At 33.5% G+C, this 15,328-nt stretch overlaps 1 protein-coding gene across 11 annotated transcripts in view; it reads left to right on the plus strand.

Annotated features, from left to right (window-relative positions):
* The window catches only part of STXBP5L (syntaxin binding protein 5L), a 389,595-nt gene that overhangs the window by 281,818 nt on the left and 92,449 nt on the right, over positions 1-15,328 (plus strand). For all 11 annotated transcript variants that reach the window (XM_025990142.2, XM_072724595.1, XM_025990141.2 and 8 more), the window contains exon 19: positions 15,045-15,196. In XM_025990142.2, the coding sequence (XP_025845927.1) occupies positions 15,045-15,196 (152 nt within the window). The remainder of the gene's footprint in view (positions 1-15,044; positions 15,197-15,328) is intronic.

A 15,328-nucleotide genomic window follows, 5' to 3' on the forward strand; every position in this document is an offset into this window, starting at 1 on the left:
GATAATTCATTGAAGTGCACAATTATGTCCACTTTCATTTATGAATGTGAATAAGAGTAAAATATAAATATTTTTGCAAATAATTGAGTAATTTTATTTCTAGAAATTTATCTCATAAATATACTCTCTATTTTAATGCAAATAACTTGTGAAGGCTATTCATTGTTGTTTGTTGTTTTTTTAAGATTTCATTTATTCATTCATGAGTAACACACAGAGAAACACAGAGACACAGGCAGAGGGAGAAACAGGCTCCTCACAGGGAGCCCGATGTGGGACTCCATCCCTGGACCCAGGATCATGCCCTGAGCCAAAGGCAGATGCTCAACCACTGACCCACCCAGGCACCCCATTGTTGTATTGTTAATAGCAAAAGACTGGAAGCAACCTATTGTCTGTTAACAAAGTCCTAGGTAAATAGATTACACATTAATATTGTGGAGTTATTTTAAAAATTCACTTCCTATGAATTTACATAGAATAATTACAAAGTGCCTAATAAAGTTAAATCAAGGTACAGGATATTATTTATACTATAAAACATTGTTTATCTGTAATATGCTATAAACATCCAGAGTTCATTTTTTTAATTCCTACAAATTGATAAGAAAAAAATTACCCAATTAAAAAATAAGCAAACTATATAAACAGATAATTCAGAGGAGAAATACAAATGGCCAATGAATATGAATATTATAACTTTAATAACAAGTAAAATATTTGAGACAACAGAATAGCAATTTTTATCCATTATATGAGAGAATTTTTAAAGATTTCTAATATTTTCTGTTAATATGAGGAAATGGATTCTCTTTTATACATTTATCTTTTAAAATAAAACTGGGCATATCTTTTGGTCCTAAAATTCTAATCTTATTGAAATTTTTACAATTTCTGAAGACTCTCACTTATGTACAGTTTGTAGAAGGTTGTTCTATATTATATTACATAAAATAACAAAATATTTAGAATCTATATAAATGTCCAGAAATAGGAAGATGCTCCTTTAAAAAACATATTATTTTTGTACTTTAGAATACAATGCAACAGTTAAACAACACAAACAAGGAAATATGTCTTTGACATATTTTCGTGAAAATAAGTTATAGAACAAGTATATGCTTGCTAAAATATAAAGAAAGGGCAAGTATATAAAAAATGTTAATGGCAATCATTTTTGAAAAGGGGATTGGAATACAGTGGGCCAATTAAGGGGACTTTCATCTTATATTTATTGTTGAAATTTTTAAAGTAAAAATAATTTTTAAAATTAAAAAAAAAGAAAGAAAAGTTTGCTTTGTGCCTCTGAACATACTTTCCTTAGGGACTTGGAGATGTGAGTTGGTGAGAATCATCAGACACCAGAAATGGTGAGAATATCCTGGACCTATGGTATATGACCAATGACTTGAAAGTCATTCGAAAGTATGAAACTGATAGAATACAGCAAGGTAACTGAAAACAAACTGTGTGGAGAAAAAAGATGAGAAATTAAAGTCATTGAAGGAATCTAATGAGATTAAATGTGAATATTTTACTTTCATTCCAAAGATAAAAGCAATTATGTTCTTCTATTATTATCTTCTTCCCATAATTTCCAGAGGATACAGAGCCATAAAGCTTTGATAGTTAGATTTAGTGGGAGCTCTATATTTTTTTAGTTACTGAGATAATCAAATACAGAGTTAAAGAGCATGAATGTTAGAGTCAGATTATTTGGGATTTAATTTTTTTTAAAGATTTTATTTATTTATTTGAGAGAGAGAGAGACAGAGATAGCAAGAGAGCAGGAGCAGGGAGGAGAGGAAGAAGCAGGCTGAGCAGGAAGCCCTATGCTGGCTCTATCCCAGGACCCCAGGATCATGACCCAAAGGCAGACACCTAACTAATTGAGCCATGCAGGCGCCACTGAGATTAAAAATTTACTTCTGCTTACTAGCTGTTGAATCTTAGAAAAGTTATTTAAAATGTCTGTGTTCAATTTCCATATCAGCAAAATGAGATAAAATGTTGTGAGGATTAAATGTATTAATATATAAAACGTAGGGACGCCTGGGTGGCTCAGCGGTTAAGCGTCTGCCTTCAGCGAAGGCTTCCTGGAGTCCCAGGATCAAGTCCCACATTGGGCTTCGTGTAGGCAGCCTGCTTCTCCCTCTGCCTGTGTCTCTGCTTCTTTCTCTCTCCTGTGTCTGTCATGAATTAATAAATAAGATCTTATATAAATAATAAAAAAATGAAAAATAAAATGTAACTTTTAGGGGTACTTGGCTTGCTCAGTCACTAGAGCATGCAATTCTTAATCAAGGTTATGAGATCAAGCACCACATTGAGCATAGAGCTTAAGAAATAAAAATAAAATGAAACTTTGAGACTCAGCACAGGATACACATGACATATTCAAATAGAATAATTGAAGAGTTTTTAATAATGGATTATTTATCTAAGATGCAGAAAAACATGAAATACTATAGTATCCTAGGGCTAGAAAGGATAGAGCTTTATTACCACCCATAAAATAATAACTTGAAGATATAAGTATTACAATGTTATTTACTTGGATACGGAGTAAACCAATAATAGACTGATTTTATCTAAAAAATCAAAAAGAATATAAATGAGGAGAGAATCAAGATGGCAGAGTAGGAAGATTCTGAATAAAGTTCTCCATGGACACATCAAAATTACAACTACGTGTAAGACAACTTTTTCTGCAAATGACCTGAAGACTAAAAGAATAGCTCTTACACTATTAAGGATATAAAGGAAAAGCTACACTGAGACAGGAAGGAGGGGAAGAGAGGCAGACTAGTTAGGACTTATATCCTTAGCACGGGAACCCCAGGCTAGAAGAATCACAAAGGCAGAGGTACTCCCTGAGGAGATAAAGGGTAAGGCATTACATCAGGCACCTCTGCTTTGAGGACATGCACTGGGAAGATGTGCCCCCATAACATTTGCCTTTGAAAATCAGCAGAGCTTAACTCTGAGAAAGCCACAGGGCTATAGGAAAATGAGACTCTGCTCACAAAGAACCTATGCACAAACTCATTTGCACCAAGATCCAACATAGAGGCAGCAATTTAAAAGGATACTTGAAGGATAAGTACTCCTCCAAAGTGGCTCCTGCCCCAGGAGGTGTGGTGGATATGGGGGTACTCCCCACCAATGCAGCTGCAACCGTCATGGCCAGACCTTGTAGCCAACTATAAGGGAGACTAGCACCCCCAAAATACATACTCACAAAACTGTAGCCCAGCCTCAGCCACTGTGAGGAGGACCAGCCCACCTACCAGTACACACGTAGCAGCTGCAGCCCAACCACAACAGAATGAAATATAGAACCCATATAGGAGACACACTGGAGCACCTGGTTCTGGGGAATAGGGAAGATTGCACCTCTGAGCCACACTGAAAATCTTATACCTAACGCCACTCCTTCACAAGTGGGAGATGTAGCTGATCTACTTAATATGTAGAAACAAACTCACAAAATCAAGCAGAATGACAGAGAGGAATATGTTCCAAATAACAGACAAACCTCAGAGAAAGAATTAAATGAAACTGAGATAAGGTATCTACCTAATAATGAGTTTCAAATTATGGTCATAAAGATGCTAACCAAAGTTGGGGAAAGAATGGATGAACACAATGAGGACTTTAACAGAAAGATAGAAAATATTTTAAAAAGCCAATCAGAGCTAAAGAATACAATAACTGAAATGAAAAATACACTCAAGAGAATCAACAGTAAATAAGATGATGCAAAAGTACAAATTAGTGATATAGAAGACAGGGTACTGGAAATTACCCAAGCTGTACATCAAAAAGAAAAAAGAAATTTAAATTGAGAATAGTTTAAGGGACCTCTGGGACATCAAGTGTACTAACATTTACAGTATAAGGGCTCCAGGAGAAGAATGAGAGAAAGAAGAGGAAAATTTAATTGAAGAAATAATAGCTGAAAACTTCCCTAACCTGAGTAAGGAAACAGACATTCATGTCCAGGAGTCATAGCCCCAAACAAAAAGAACCAAAGAGATCAGCACTAAGACACATAATAATTAAGATGTCAAAATTAAAGAGAGAACTTTAAAAGCAGCAAGGGTAAAGCAACTAGTTATGTACAAAGGAACCCCCATAAGATTATTGGGTAATTTTTTAGCAGAAGCCCTGCAGGCCAGAAGCAGTGGCATGACATATTCAATGAGATGAAAGAAAAAATACATACAACCAAGAATACTCTATCCAGCAAAGTTTTTATTCAGAATTGAAAGAGAAATAAAGAATTTCCCAGACAAAAGGTAAAGGAGTTCATTACCACTGACCTGGCCATGTTAAAGGGACTTCTTTAAGTAGAAAAGTCCATAACTATAAGTAAAAAATAATGAAAGATAAAAACCTCACAAGTAAAAGCAAAAACAGAGTAAGGGTAGTGGGTCAACTTATTTGACCATCTATTTGCTGCCTATAAGAGACTCACTTCAGACCTAAAAACATACTTAAACTAAAGGTTAAGGATGCAAATTGAAGTGTAAAAAAAAATGCTGGTGCCACAATACTTATATCAGAAATGAACTTTAAAACAAAGATTGTAATAAAAGACAAAGAAGGGAATTATTCTTAAAGGATTAATCCAACAAGAGGATATAATAATTGTAAATAATAATAACCCTACATAAAAGCGCCTAATATATAAAGCAAAATAATAATATAAAGCAAAATATTAATATAACTAAAGGGAGAAATTGACAATAATAAAAAATAATAGGGAACTCTACCACCCCATTTACATCAATGGGTAAATCATTCAAATAGAAAATCAAAAGCAAACAGTGGCTTTGAATGACACATTAGACTGGATGGACCTAACAGAAGTACAAACTGTACAATCCAAAAATAGCAGAATACATTCTTTACAAGTGCATGTAGAATATTTCCAAGATAGATCACATGTTAAGCCACAAAACAAGTCTCAATAATGTTAAGAATGCTGAAATCATATCAAGCATATTTTCTGACCACAATGGCATGAAACCAAAATCAATTACAAGAAAAGAAACTTATGTAAAAAACAAAAAAGTAGATGTTAAACAACATGCTACTAAACAAGCAGAACAAGAAGGAAATCAAAGAGGAAATTAAAAAAATAGCTGGAGACAAATGAAAATGGAAACACAATGGCTCAATATCTTTGGGATGTGGCAAAGGAGTTCTAATAGGAAAGTTTACAGCAACACGGGCCTACCTCAAGAAACAAGAAAGATCTCAAATATCCAATGTAACCCTTCACCTAAAAAACTAGAAAAAGAAGAATAAACAAAGCCCAAAGTTAGTAGAAAGAAGGAAATAATAAAGATCACAGCAGAAACAAATGAAATAGAGATTTCAAAAAGAAAGAAAAAAGAAAATATCAATAAAACCAGAAGCTGATTCTTTGAAAAGATAAAAAAAAATTGATAAACCCTTAGGAAAACTCAATTTAAAAAAAGAGAAGACTCAAAATCAGAAACAAAAGAGAACAATTCACACTTCAGAAATACAAGGATTTTAAGAGACTACTACAAAGAAAATATGCCAACAAATGAACATTAAAGAAATGGGTAAATTTCTAGAAATACATAATCTGCCAAGAGTGAATCTAAAAGAAATAGAAAATATGAATGGACCAATTACTACTGAGGAAATTAAATCGCTAGCCAGCAAAAGTTAGACCAGATGGTGTCACACGTGAATTCTACCAAACACTTAAAGAAGAGTCGATGTCTATTTTTCTCAAACTATTCCATAAAATAGAAGAGGAAGAAATTTTTCCAAATTCATTCTACAAGACCAACATTACCCTGATGCCAAAACCAGAAAAAAACACTACCAAAAATCAAAACTATAAGCCAATAGCCCTGCTGAACATAGATTCAGAACTCCTAGACAAAATAATAGCAAACCGAACTCAACCATACATTAAAAAGAATTATTCACCACAATCGAGTAAGATTGATTCCTGTGACACAAGCATGGTTTATAATTCATAAATCAATCAACTTGATACACACATTAACAAAATGAAAGATAAAAACTATAAAATAATCTCAATAGATGCAGAAAAAACATTTGAAAAATATGACATTCATTTATGATAAAATTCACAACAATGTGGGTTTGGAGGAAACATACTGCAACATAATAAAGCCATATATGAAAAACTCACAGCCAACATCATACTAAGTAGTCAAACACTGAGGGCTTTCCCTCTAAGATCTGGAACAAGGCAAGGATGTCCACTCATGCCTTTTATTCAACATGGTATTAGAAGTTCTAGATGCAACAATGAGCCAAGAAATAAAAGGTATCCAAATTGGGAAGGAAGAAATCAAACTTTCCCTATTTACAGATGACATGATACTGTATGTAGAAAACCCAAAAAAAAATCACCAGAAACTACTAAAATAGATAAATAAATTCAGCAAAGTTGCAGGAAACAAAATTAATATACAGAAATGTGTTCCATGTATGTACATGAGTAACAAAATGGAGAGAACAGAGAAAGAAAAATTAAGAAAACAATCCCATTACAATTATATCAAAAAGAATAAAATACCAGAGAATACAAAGAATAACTTAACCAAGGAGGGGAAATATCTATAACTCTGAAAACTCAGAAGACACTGATGAAAGAAACTGAAGACAACACAAACAAATGAAAAGATACACCACATTCATGGATTGGAAGAGTTAATAACATTAAAATGTCCATATTACCCAAATAATCTATACATTCAATATAATCCCTATCAAAATACTGGTATTATTTTTCACAGAACTAGAACATGTATTCCTAAAATTTGCATGTAAGCACAAAAGAACCACAAATAGCAAAATAAGTGTTAAGAAAGAAGAACAAATCTTTAAGTATCATAGTTCTAGGTTTCAAGATATTTTATAAAGCTATAATAATCAAAACAGTATGGTATTGGCATAAAAAGACACAGACCAACAGAGCAGAATAGAGAACCCAGAAATAAACCCATGCTTATTTGATCAATTAATCTATGACAATGGAAGCAAGAGTATATAATGCAGAAAAGACAATCTCTTCAAAAAATGGAATTAGGAAAACTGGACAGCTAAATGGAAAAGAATAAAACTGAACCACATCTGACACCACACTAAAAAATAATCTCAAATGGATTAAAGATCTTAATGTAAGACATAAAACCACAAAGTTCCTAGAAGAAAACAAAGGCAGTAATATCTTTGACATTGGCCTTAGCAACAGTTTTTTAGATATGTCTTCTCCCAAAAGGGGGAAAAAAGCAAAAATAAATCATTGGGGCTACACCAAAAGCTTTTGCACAGCAAAGGAAGCCATAAACAAAACTGAAAGGCAATTTACTGAATGGGAGATTTGCAAATGACACATCTGGTAAGGAGTTAATTTGCAAAATACATAAAGAACTTACATGACTCAATACCAAAAAAATCTGATTAAAAATGGGTAGAGGAATGACAACTGGGTGGTTCAGTGGTTGAGTGTCTGCCTTTGGCTCAGGGGTCCTGGGATTGAGTCCCACAGCAGGCTCCTTCTCCATATGCCTATGTCTTTGTATCTATCAAAAATAAATAAATAAAAATCTTTTTTTTTTTAAATGGGTAGAGGACCTGAGAAGACATTTTTCTAAAGACATACAGATGGCCAACAGACACATAAGATGTTCAACAGCACTAATTATCAGGGAAATGCAAATCAAAACCACAATAAGATATCACACCTGTCAGAATGCCCAGTATTAAAAAGACAAGAATAACAAGAGTTGGTGAGGATGTGCAGAAAAGGGAACCCTTGTGCACTGTTAACCAACAGTATTACAATGTAATTGTAATTACAATGTAATTTTGTAAGCCACTATGGAAAACAGTATGGGTTCCTCAATAATTAAAAATGTAAACATCATATGATCCAGTAATTCTACTGCTGGATATTTATCTAAAGGAAACAAAAATAAAAATACTAATTTAAAAAGATATGGAAGCAACCTGTTTACATCAATAGATGAATGGATAAAGAAGATATGACATACACATCAGACACACATACACACACAATGGAATGTTACTCAGCCATGTAAAAGAATGAAATCTTACTATTTGCGACAACATGGATGGACCTAGAGGGTATCATGCTACATGAAATAAGTTTGAGAAAAACAAACACCATACGATTTCATTTATATGTAGAATCTACAAAACAAATGAATGAACAAACATAAACACCCATAAATACAAAGTTTTTTTCAGAGGGGATGGGGTTGGTAGGTGGAGCAAAATAGGTGAAGGGCTTTAGTGGATGCAAACACACAGTTGTAAAATAAATCACAGGGAGGAAAAGTACAGCATATGGAATACAGTCCATAATATTGTAATGACTGTATGTTGAGAGATGGTAACTACACTATTGTGGTGTGCATCGTGTAATGTATAGAATTGTTAAATCACTATGTTGTATGCCTGAAACTAATATAACGTTGTCAATTATAGGAACTTAAATTAGGCTTATGAGAAAATAAACCTAAGATATACATGACCTATAACAGTACTGTCCCATAGGTCTTTCTGCAGTGATGGAAATGTTTTATAACCTATGGAAATGTTCTATAATTCAGTCCAATATGTTACTGCTAATCACAGTGAACATCTAAAATGAAGCTAGGACAACTAGGAACTGCATTTTTAACTCTGTGGAATGAAGTTAAATTTTACAGGTTTTTTTTTTTTAATTTTTTTTTTTTTTTTTTTTTTTTTTTTTTTTAATGATAGTCACAGAGAGAGAGGCAGAGACACAGGCGGAGGGAGAAGCAGGCTCCATGCACCGGGAGCCTGATGTGGGATTCGATCCAGGGTCTCCAGGATCGTGCCCTGGGCCAAAGGCAGGCGCCAAACCGCTGCGCCACCCAGGGATCCCTGAAGTTAAATTTTAGATTAAAAATTTAAACAAATTTTTATCATTACATAGTGGTATATCAGAAAGAAAACAAAGCTATTTTTAAGACTGAATTATTAAACCAATAATTTTCCAAAGTATATTGATTAAAAATGTTGCATGAACGTTTTTCCTAAGTATATATATCAGTAACAAAACTTATAAGGTATTTAAAAGTAAAATTTTGCTTTTTTTCCAAAGCCATTGAACAAACTCATATTTAAACCTATTTTTCTGAGTTGCTACTTCTAGAAAGAACAATTTCTTAAAGCATCAACATATTCAAAGATATGAAATAGAAATGTATTTTTTCAATATTTTTCACTTATGTTTATATAAGTATTTATACATTAACATTGTTCATAAATGCCAAATACAACAAGATGCCCATAGGAATTTTAGAGACATTGTAATCTGGACTTTTATTAACTTCTATGTACAAATATATTTTGTATTTATAAAATAGAAAAGTTTATCAGCTCTTATACAATTTAGAATTGTTAATTTTAGTAATTTTAATATAAGGTAGACTTTTAGATATTAAGAAACAAAGTCAAGACTAATAAAAATTATTTTTATTATAAATTCCAAATCTTGAAAATATCTTCTTGTTGGTTGGTATTTTCTTTTGAATTTCCTAACCAACAGGTATTGGAAGAAAAAAAAATCTCACCTTCTCTTTTTCCCTCAGTGAAATAATTTTATCTTTTAGGCCAGTTACCTAAAATATCCAATTTTAGAAAATCTTTTCTCAGGGAGCCTGTGTGGCTCAGTCAGTTAAGTATCTGCCTTCAGCTAAGTCATAATCTCAGGGTCCTGGAATGGAGCAGAGCATTTGGCTCCCTGCTCAGCAGGGAGTCTGCTTCTCCCTCTCTATGTTCATGCTCTGTCTCCCTATCTCTTTCAAGTAAATAAATAAAATATTTTTAAAAAATAAAAATAAAAAAATATTTTCTCTATCATCTCTTTCTCTCCAGAACATTCTTAGGGCCCATAGTCTATAATTCTAGTGTAATTCTCTCAGATTGTCCTTTCAGTAGTAATTTAATTAACTAAATACTGAGACATCAAGTATATAAAATAAAATTCACCAAAAAAAAAATAAATAAATAAAAAATAAAATTCACCAACTTTAAGTATGAAATATGTGTTTTGGCAAACAATACAAGATAAATGCAAGTCATGTAATCATTAACAAACTGATGATATAAAAAGTATCAATCACCTCAAAAAGTTCCTTCCTATCCCCTCCCATTCAATTTTCATCCCTCACTTATAGCCTCTCAAATTGACTGCATTTACTATGATTTTATATAAACAGAATCATAAATCATGAGTTATGTGTTTGTTTTCATTCACTTAGCATAAGGCTTTTATGATTCATCCAAGTCATGCGTATATCTGTGGTTTGTTCCTTTCACTGCTGCATTATCCATTATGTGGATATACAAAAATGTGTTTATACATTCACCATTTGATGGAAATTTTAGTTGTTTCCAGTTTGGGGTTTTATGAAGGAATTTGCTATTAACGTTCAGGTATAAGTCCATGTGTAACCTTTGTTTACATTTTCTTGGGTAAATAACTTAAAAGTAGAATTACTGGGTCAAATGGTGAGTTGTCGACCTTTGACACAGGTTTAAACTGCATGGGTCCACTTGTACATGGATTTTTTTCAATACAAAATGTAAATATGTGTTCCTTATGATTTTTTAAAAAACTTTTTTTCTCTAGTTTATTGTAAAAATATAGCATTTAACACAAATACAGTATATGTGTTCATTGACTTTGTTCCCAGTGTAAGGTTTCTAATCAACAGTAGGCTATTAGTAGTTAAGTTCAGGGGGAAACCAAAGTTATCATGGATTTTGATGGTGTGGGGTAAGTGCCTTTAACCCTTGTGTTGTTGAAGGATTTATTTATTTATTTATTATGACAGATTATATTTTAAAGAAGTTATATTGTTTTGCCTTTCCACCAGGAATGTATTAGGGTTTCAGTTTTTCTACATACTTCTCAATATGTAAGTGGGATCAGTGGTTTTAATTTACCTATTCCTGGTTACTAATGATGTTCAGCATCTTTCAAGTCTTTATTTCACATTTGTACATCTTGCGTGGTGAAATGTCTGTTCAAATCTTTGCCTATTAGTTTTTTAAAGATTTTATTTTATTTTAGAGAGAGAGAGAGAAAGGGTGTGAGCAGAGGAAGTATCAGAGGGAAAGGGGGAAAATCTCCAGTAGAATCCATGCTGAGTGTGGAGCCTGACCTAGGGCTCCATCTGAGGACCCTGAGCTCATGACCTCAGCTGAAACCAAGAGTTGGACACTTAACCAAGTGAGCCAACCAAGCACCCCTCTTTTGCTTATTTTTTTAAGAAATTAACTTGATTTTTTTTTTGTGTACCATGGAAGGTAAATATTTAGGGCTCAGTTTTTTTACTTATGGATATCTAATTGTTCATATCATTTATCTAAAAGAATATCTTTCCTCTGAATTACCATAGGACTTTTGTCAAATATCAATTGATCATTTATGGGTTTATGGCCACTCTTCTGTTTCATTAAAATTTATTTTTGATCTCTATTTCAATACCAGCCTGTCTTGATTCCTATAGCTCTAGAGTAGGTTTTCCTCTACTTCTCAAATATCTGAAATACACACACGTATGTATATTTTTTAAAAGTTTTTTAAAGATTTATCTATTCGGGGCAGCCCTGGTGGCGCAGCGGTTTAGTGCCGCCTGCACGCCCAGGGCGTGATCCTGGAGACCCAGAATCAAGTCCTGCGTCAGGCTCCCTGTGTGGAGCCTGCTTCTCCCTCTGCCTGTGTCTCTGTGTCTCTCATGAATAAATAAATAAAATCTTAAAAAAAAAAAAAAAGATTTATCTATTCATGAGAGACACAGAAAGAGAGAGGCAGAGGGAGAAGCAGGATCCCCATGGGGAGCCTGATGTGGGACTTAATCCCAGTACCCTGGGACCTTGCCCTGAGCCAAGGGTAGACACTCAACTACTGAGTCAACCAGGTGCCCCAAATTTTTAAGACTTTATTTATTGAGAGAGAGAGATTGAGAACAAGTGGGGCAGGGAAGAGCAGAGGAAGAGGGAGAAGAAGACTCCCTGCTGAGCAGGGAGCCCAACATAGGTCTAGATCCTAAGACCCTGAGATCATGACCTAAGCCAAAGGCAGATGCTTAACCAACTTGAGCCACCTGTATGCCCCTATTTTTTAAGCATTATCTTTGTTTGCTACTTTTGTCATGTGTTTCATTTCTAGTTGTTTCTGTTGACTTATTTTTCCCTCTAATTATCAGTCAGGTTCTCTTAATTCTTTATATGCCTGCTACTTGTTATATAGTGCACATTGTGAATTTTAAACTGTGGTGGTATTTTGTTGATTCTTTTTAATAGAGTTGGATAGTTTTCTGGAAGGCAGTTATGTTACTTAGAATGATGTTTCTAAGATTTTTTAGGATGGGGTTCAGAAGAGCTTTTAGTTTAGGGCAATTGTCCCCACTACTAAAGTGATACTACTTATATGTGCCTTTTTAATGTGTAGTAGAAGATCTCAGCAGTTTGGCTGGTAGTAACAGGAAATATTTTCAGCCTTGTGTGAGCTTTGGGACTTGTTCAGCTTTATCTCGTTGGTGGTTCTTTCCTGAGCCTGGGGTAGTTTCTTCACATGGATGCTTCAGAGAACCATTCTATAAATCTCTGGTATACTTTGTCTATGCAGTTCTCATCTCTCTAGTATTTTATCTCCTAAATTCTGGCTGCTTTTGCAGCATCAGATTCTAATATCATTCTCAATTCAAAACAACCACTGATCTCTCTGTAAGTCTCAGTTTCCTGTGCTCCAGGCCTGGGAAACCTCTCTATTCACCAAGTTAGGACAATTAGTCTAAATTAGAATACCTAGATGCCTGTATTGAAATGTTCTAAAATATGGTGATAAAAAAATAAAATAAAATATGGTGATGATGTACAATTCTAAAACTATTAAATTGATAGAAATAAATATAAAACCACAGAACTGTACGCTTTATTTAAATCAGTGAATTTTTATGATATATGAAATATATCTCAATAAAACTGTAAAAACAAATAAAACAAAAAAAATACCTAGAATTTACCTTGAATGCTATCTTTCTCTCATCCTGTGTTGCCTGTTGGCCAAAATATGAAAACTGTTGCTTAGTTTGTCCAGTTTTCTATTTAAGTTAGGAAATTAAATCCAGTATTTTTCAATAATCATTGCCTGACCTCCCCAACTTTTCACCTCCCCGACCCTAAGGTATAACTCTCTAGTATTCTTATTTTTAAATAAAAAATAAAAATCAGGGATCCCTGGGTGGCGCAGCGGTTTGGCGCCTGCCTTTGGCCCAGGGCACCATCCTGGAGACCCAGGATCGAATCCCACATCGGGCTCCCGGTGCATGGAGCCTGCTTCTCCCTCTGCCTGTGTCTCTGCCTCTCTCAATCTCTCTCTCTCTCTGTGTGACTATCATAAATAAATAAATAATTTTTTAAAAAAAGAAATATAAACATGTAAAATAAATTAAAAAATCATTTTAGTTGATGTAATACATTCTATTTTCCTGTTTTTTTTCTTGTCAGTATTGCATTTAGAAACTCTATCATACCTGTACAAGCTTAAAGAGATTAACTTGCTACAATATGTAATATGTGTAATATTGCATTTACTTATATTAGGGCCAATCCTACTTACATATGGAAATTTTTCAAAGTACTTTAATAAAAATTTCTGATTTGGTTTTCATAAAAGCCATGATAAGTAGATAAATTTAGTATTTAATTCTTATAAAGTAAAGAAACTAAGGCCTGGAAGAGTTCATTAATTTTTTTCAAGGTCACCTATATATGTTGGAGATGGAATCTGCTGACTTTTATGACAATATTTTTTTTAGTTTCCAAAGTCTGTCTTATTGAAGACGTAGAACTCTATATGAAATAGCAAACATCCAGTATGGTAGCACTTTTCTTTTTACTTGTTTTAAGGAAGGCTATGACTGGTGGAGTAGAAAAAACAAAATAAACTGATGATTTGTTAATCAGATTCAATCTAAGCAATAAAACAACATGGAACTTACTTATAAGGAGCAAAACAGCAGTTATGCAACTATTGTTTATTAGTGTGGGGAGCAAAAGCACAAATTTATAATTATTCAGTTAAAAGGCATGTTCTAAATTGAGAAAAGAGTTTGTGTATTGTGGTCAGTCTTTAGGCTGACCATAATACCTGCTTAAGGCACCCAAGTGGAACAGTTGGTTAAGCAACCAACTCTTGGTTTTAGCTCAGGTCGTGGCCTCAGGGTCATGAGATCAAGCCTCGCACTGGACTCTGTGCTGAGCATGGGATTAGCTTGAGATTCTCTCTTCCTCTCCATATGCCTCGTCTGCTGATGTTCTCTCTCAAATAAATAAGTAAATCTTCAAAATACCTGCTTAGTAGAGCTATTTTAATTTTCAAGAGAAATTAATCAAATGATATCTGTCTTTTAATAAGTAGGATTAAAAAAAAGTGAGAAAATTTAATTTTTTGTGAATGAAAATTGTTTATTCTATGGTGTCAAAACTCGAGACATAGATAGCTAATTTTCATGTAAAATTTTAAGTTAAATATATACTGTCTAAGAAGAAACATAATTTGGAGTTTAACAATTTTAATTCTATTTTAAAAAGGCATCTAATTACGTACCTAACCATCTATAGCTATTAAAGTGTGCCATTTCTTGATTTCTTTCCCCATTGCATAAAAAAATATTGTATATGATTCTACTATAAAAATATAAGGCCAAGTTAAAGAGCAGATTGGTTAATCATTACTTACATAATATAACTGATGATAAAATGTGACTGCAGTGGTCTATTATACAAGGCCACCCTATCCTATGTAAAAGCATGATATCCTTCCTGACATTATACCAATCACGATCTAACCTCCCCAACCCTAAGGCATTACTTTCCAATTATCTTATTTTTATTCAAAGATAAAAATAATAATGATTGCTGTGATACATTCTAGTTGCATATTCTTTTTCTCTCAGAGTTGCATTTGGGAACTGCAATGGGTTGGCTGTGGTGGATTTTATACAGAAGACAGTACTGTTAAGCATGGGGACCATTGACCTATATAGATCAAGTGACCTATACCAACGTCAACCACGGTCTCCTCGAAAAAACAAGCAGTTCATTGCAGGTAGGAGATAAAACAAAATGGTTATGAACTTGATTAGTTCATCTGTTTTCTTACCTTTAGATTTCTTATCTTTCTTCTATGATACTTTTCAAATGCATGACAATATAAAATCAACATAATTTATAATATCAT

This window comes from Vulpes vulpes, chromosome 1, assembly GCF_048418805.1.
Source record: "Vulpes vulpes isolate BD-2025 chromosome 1, VulVul3, whole genome shotgun sequence".
NCBI classification, from domain to species: domain Eukaryota; kingdom Metazoa; phylum Chordata; class Mammalia; order Carnivora; family Canidae; genus Vulpes; species Vulpes vulpes.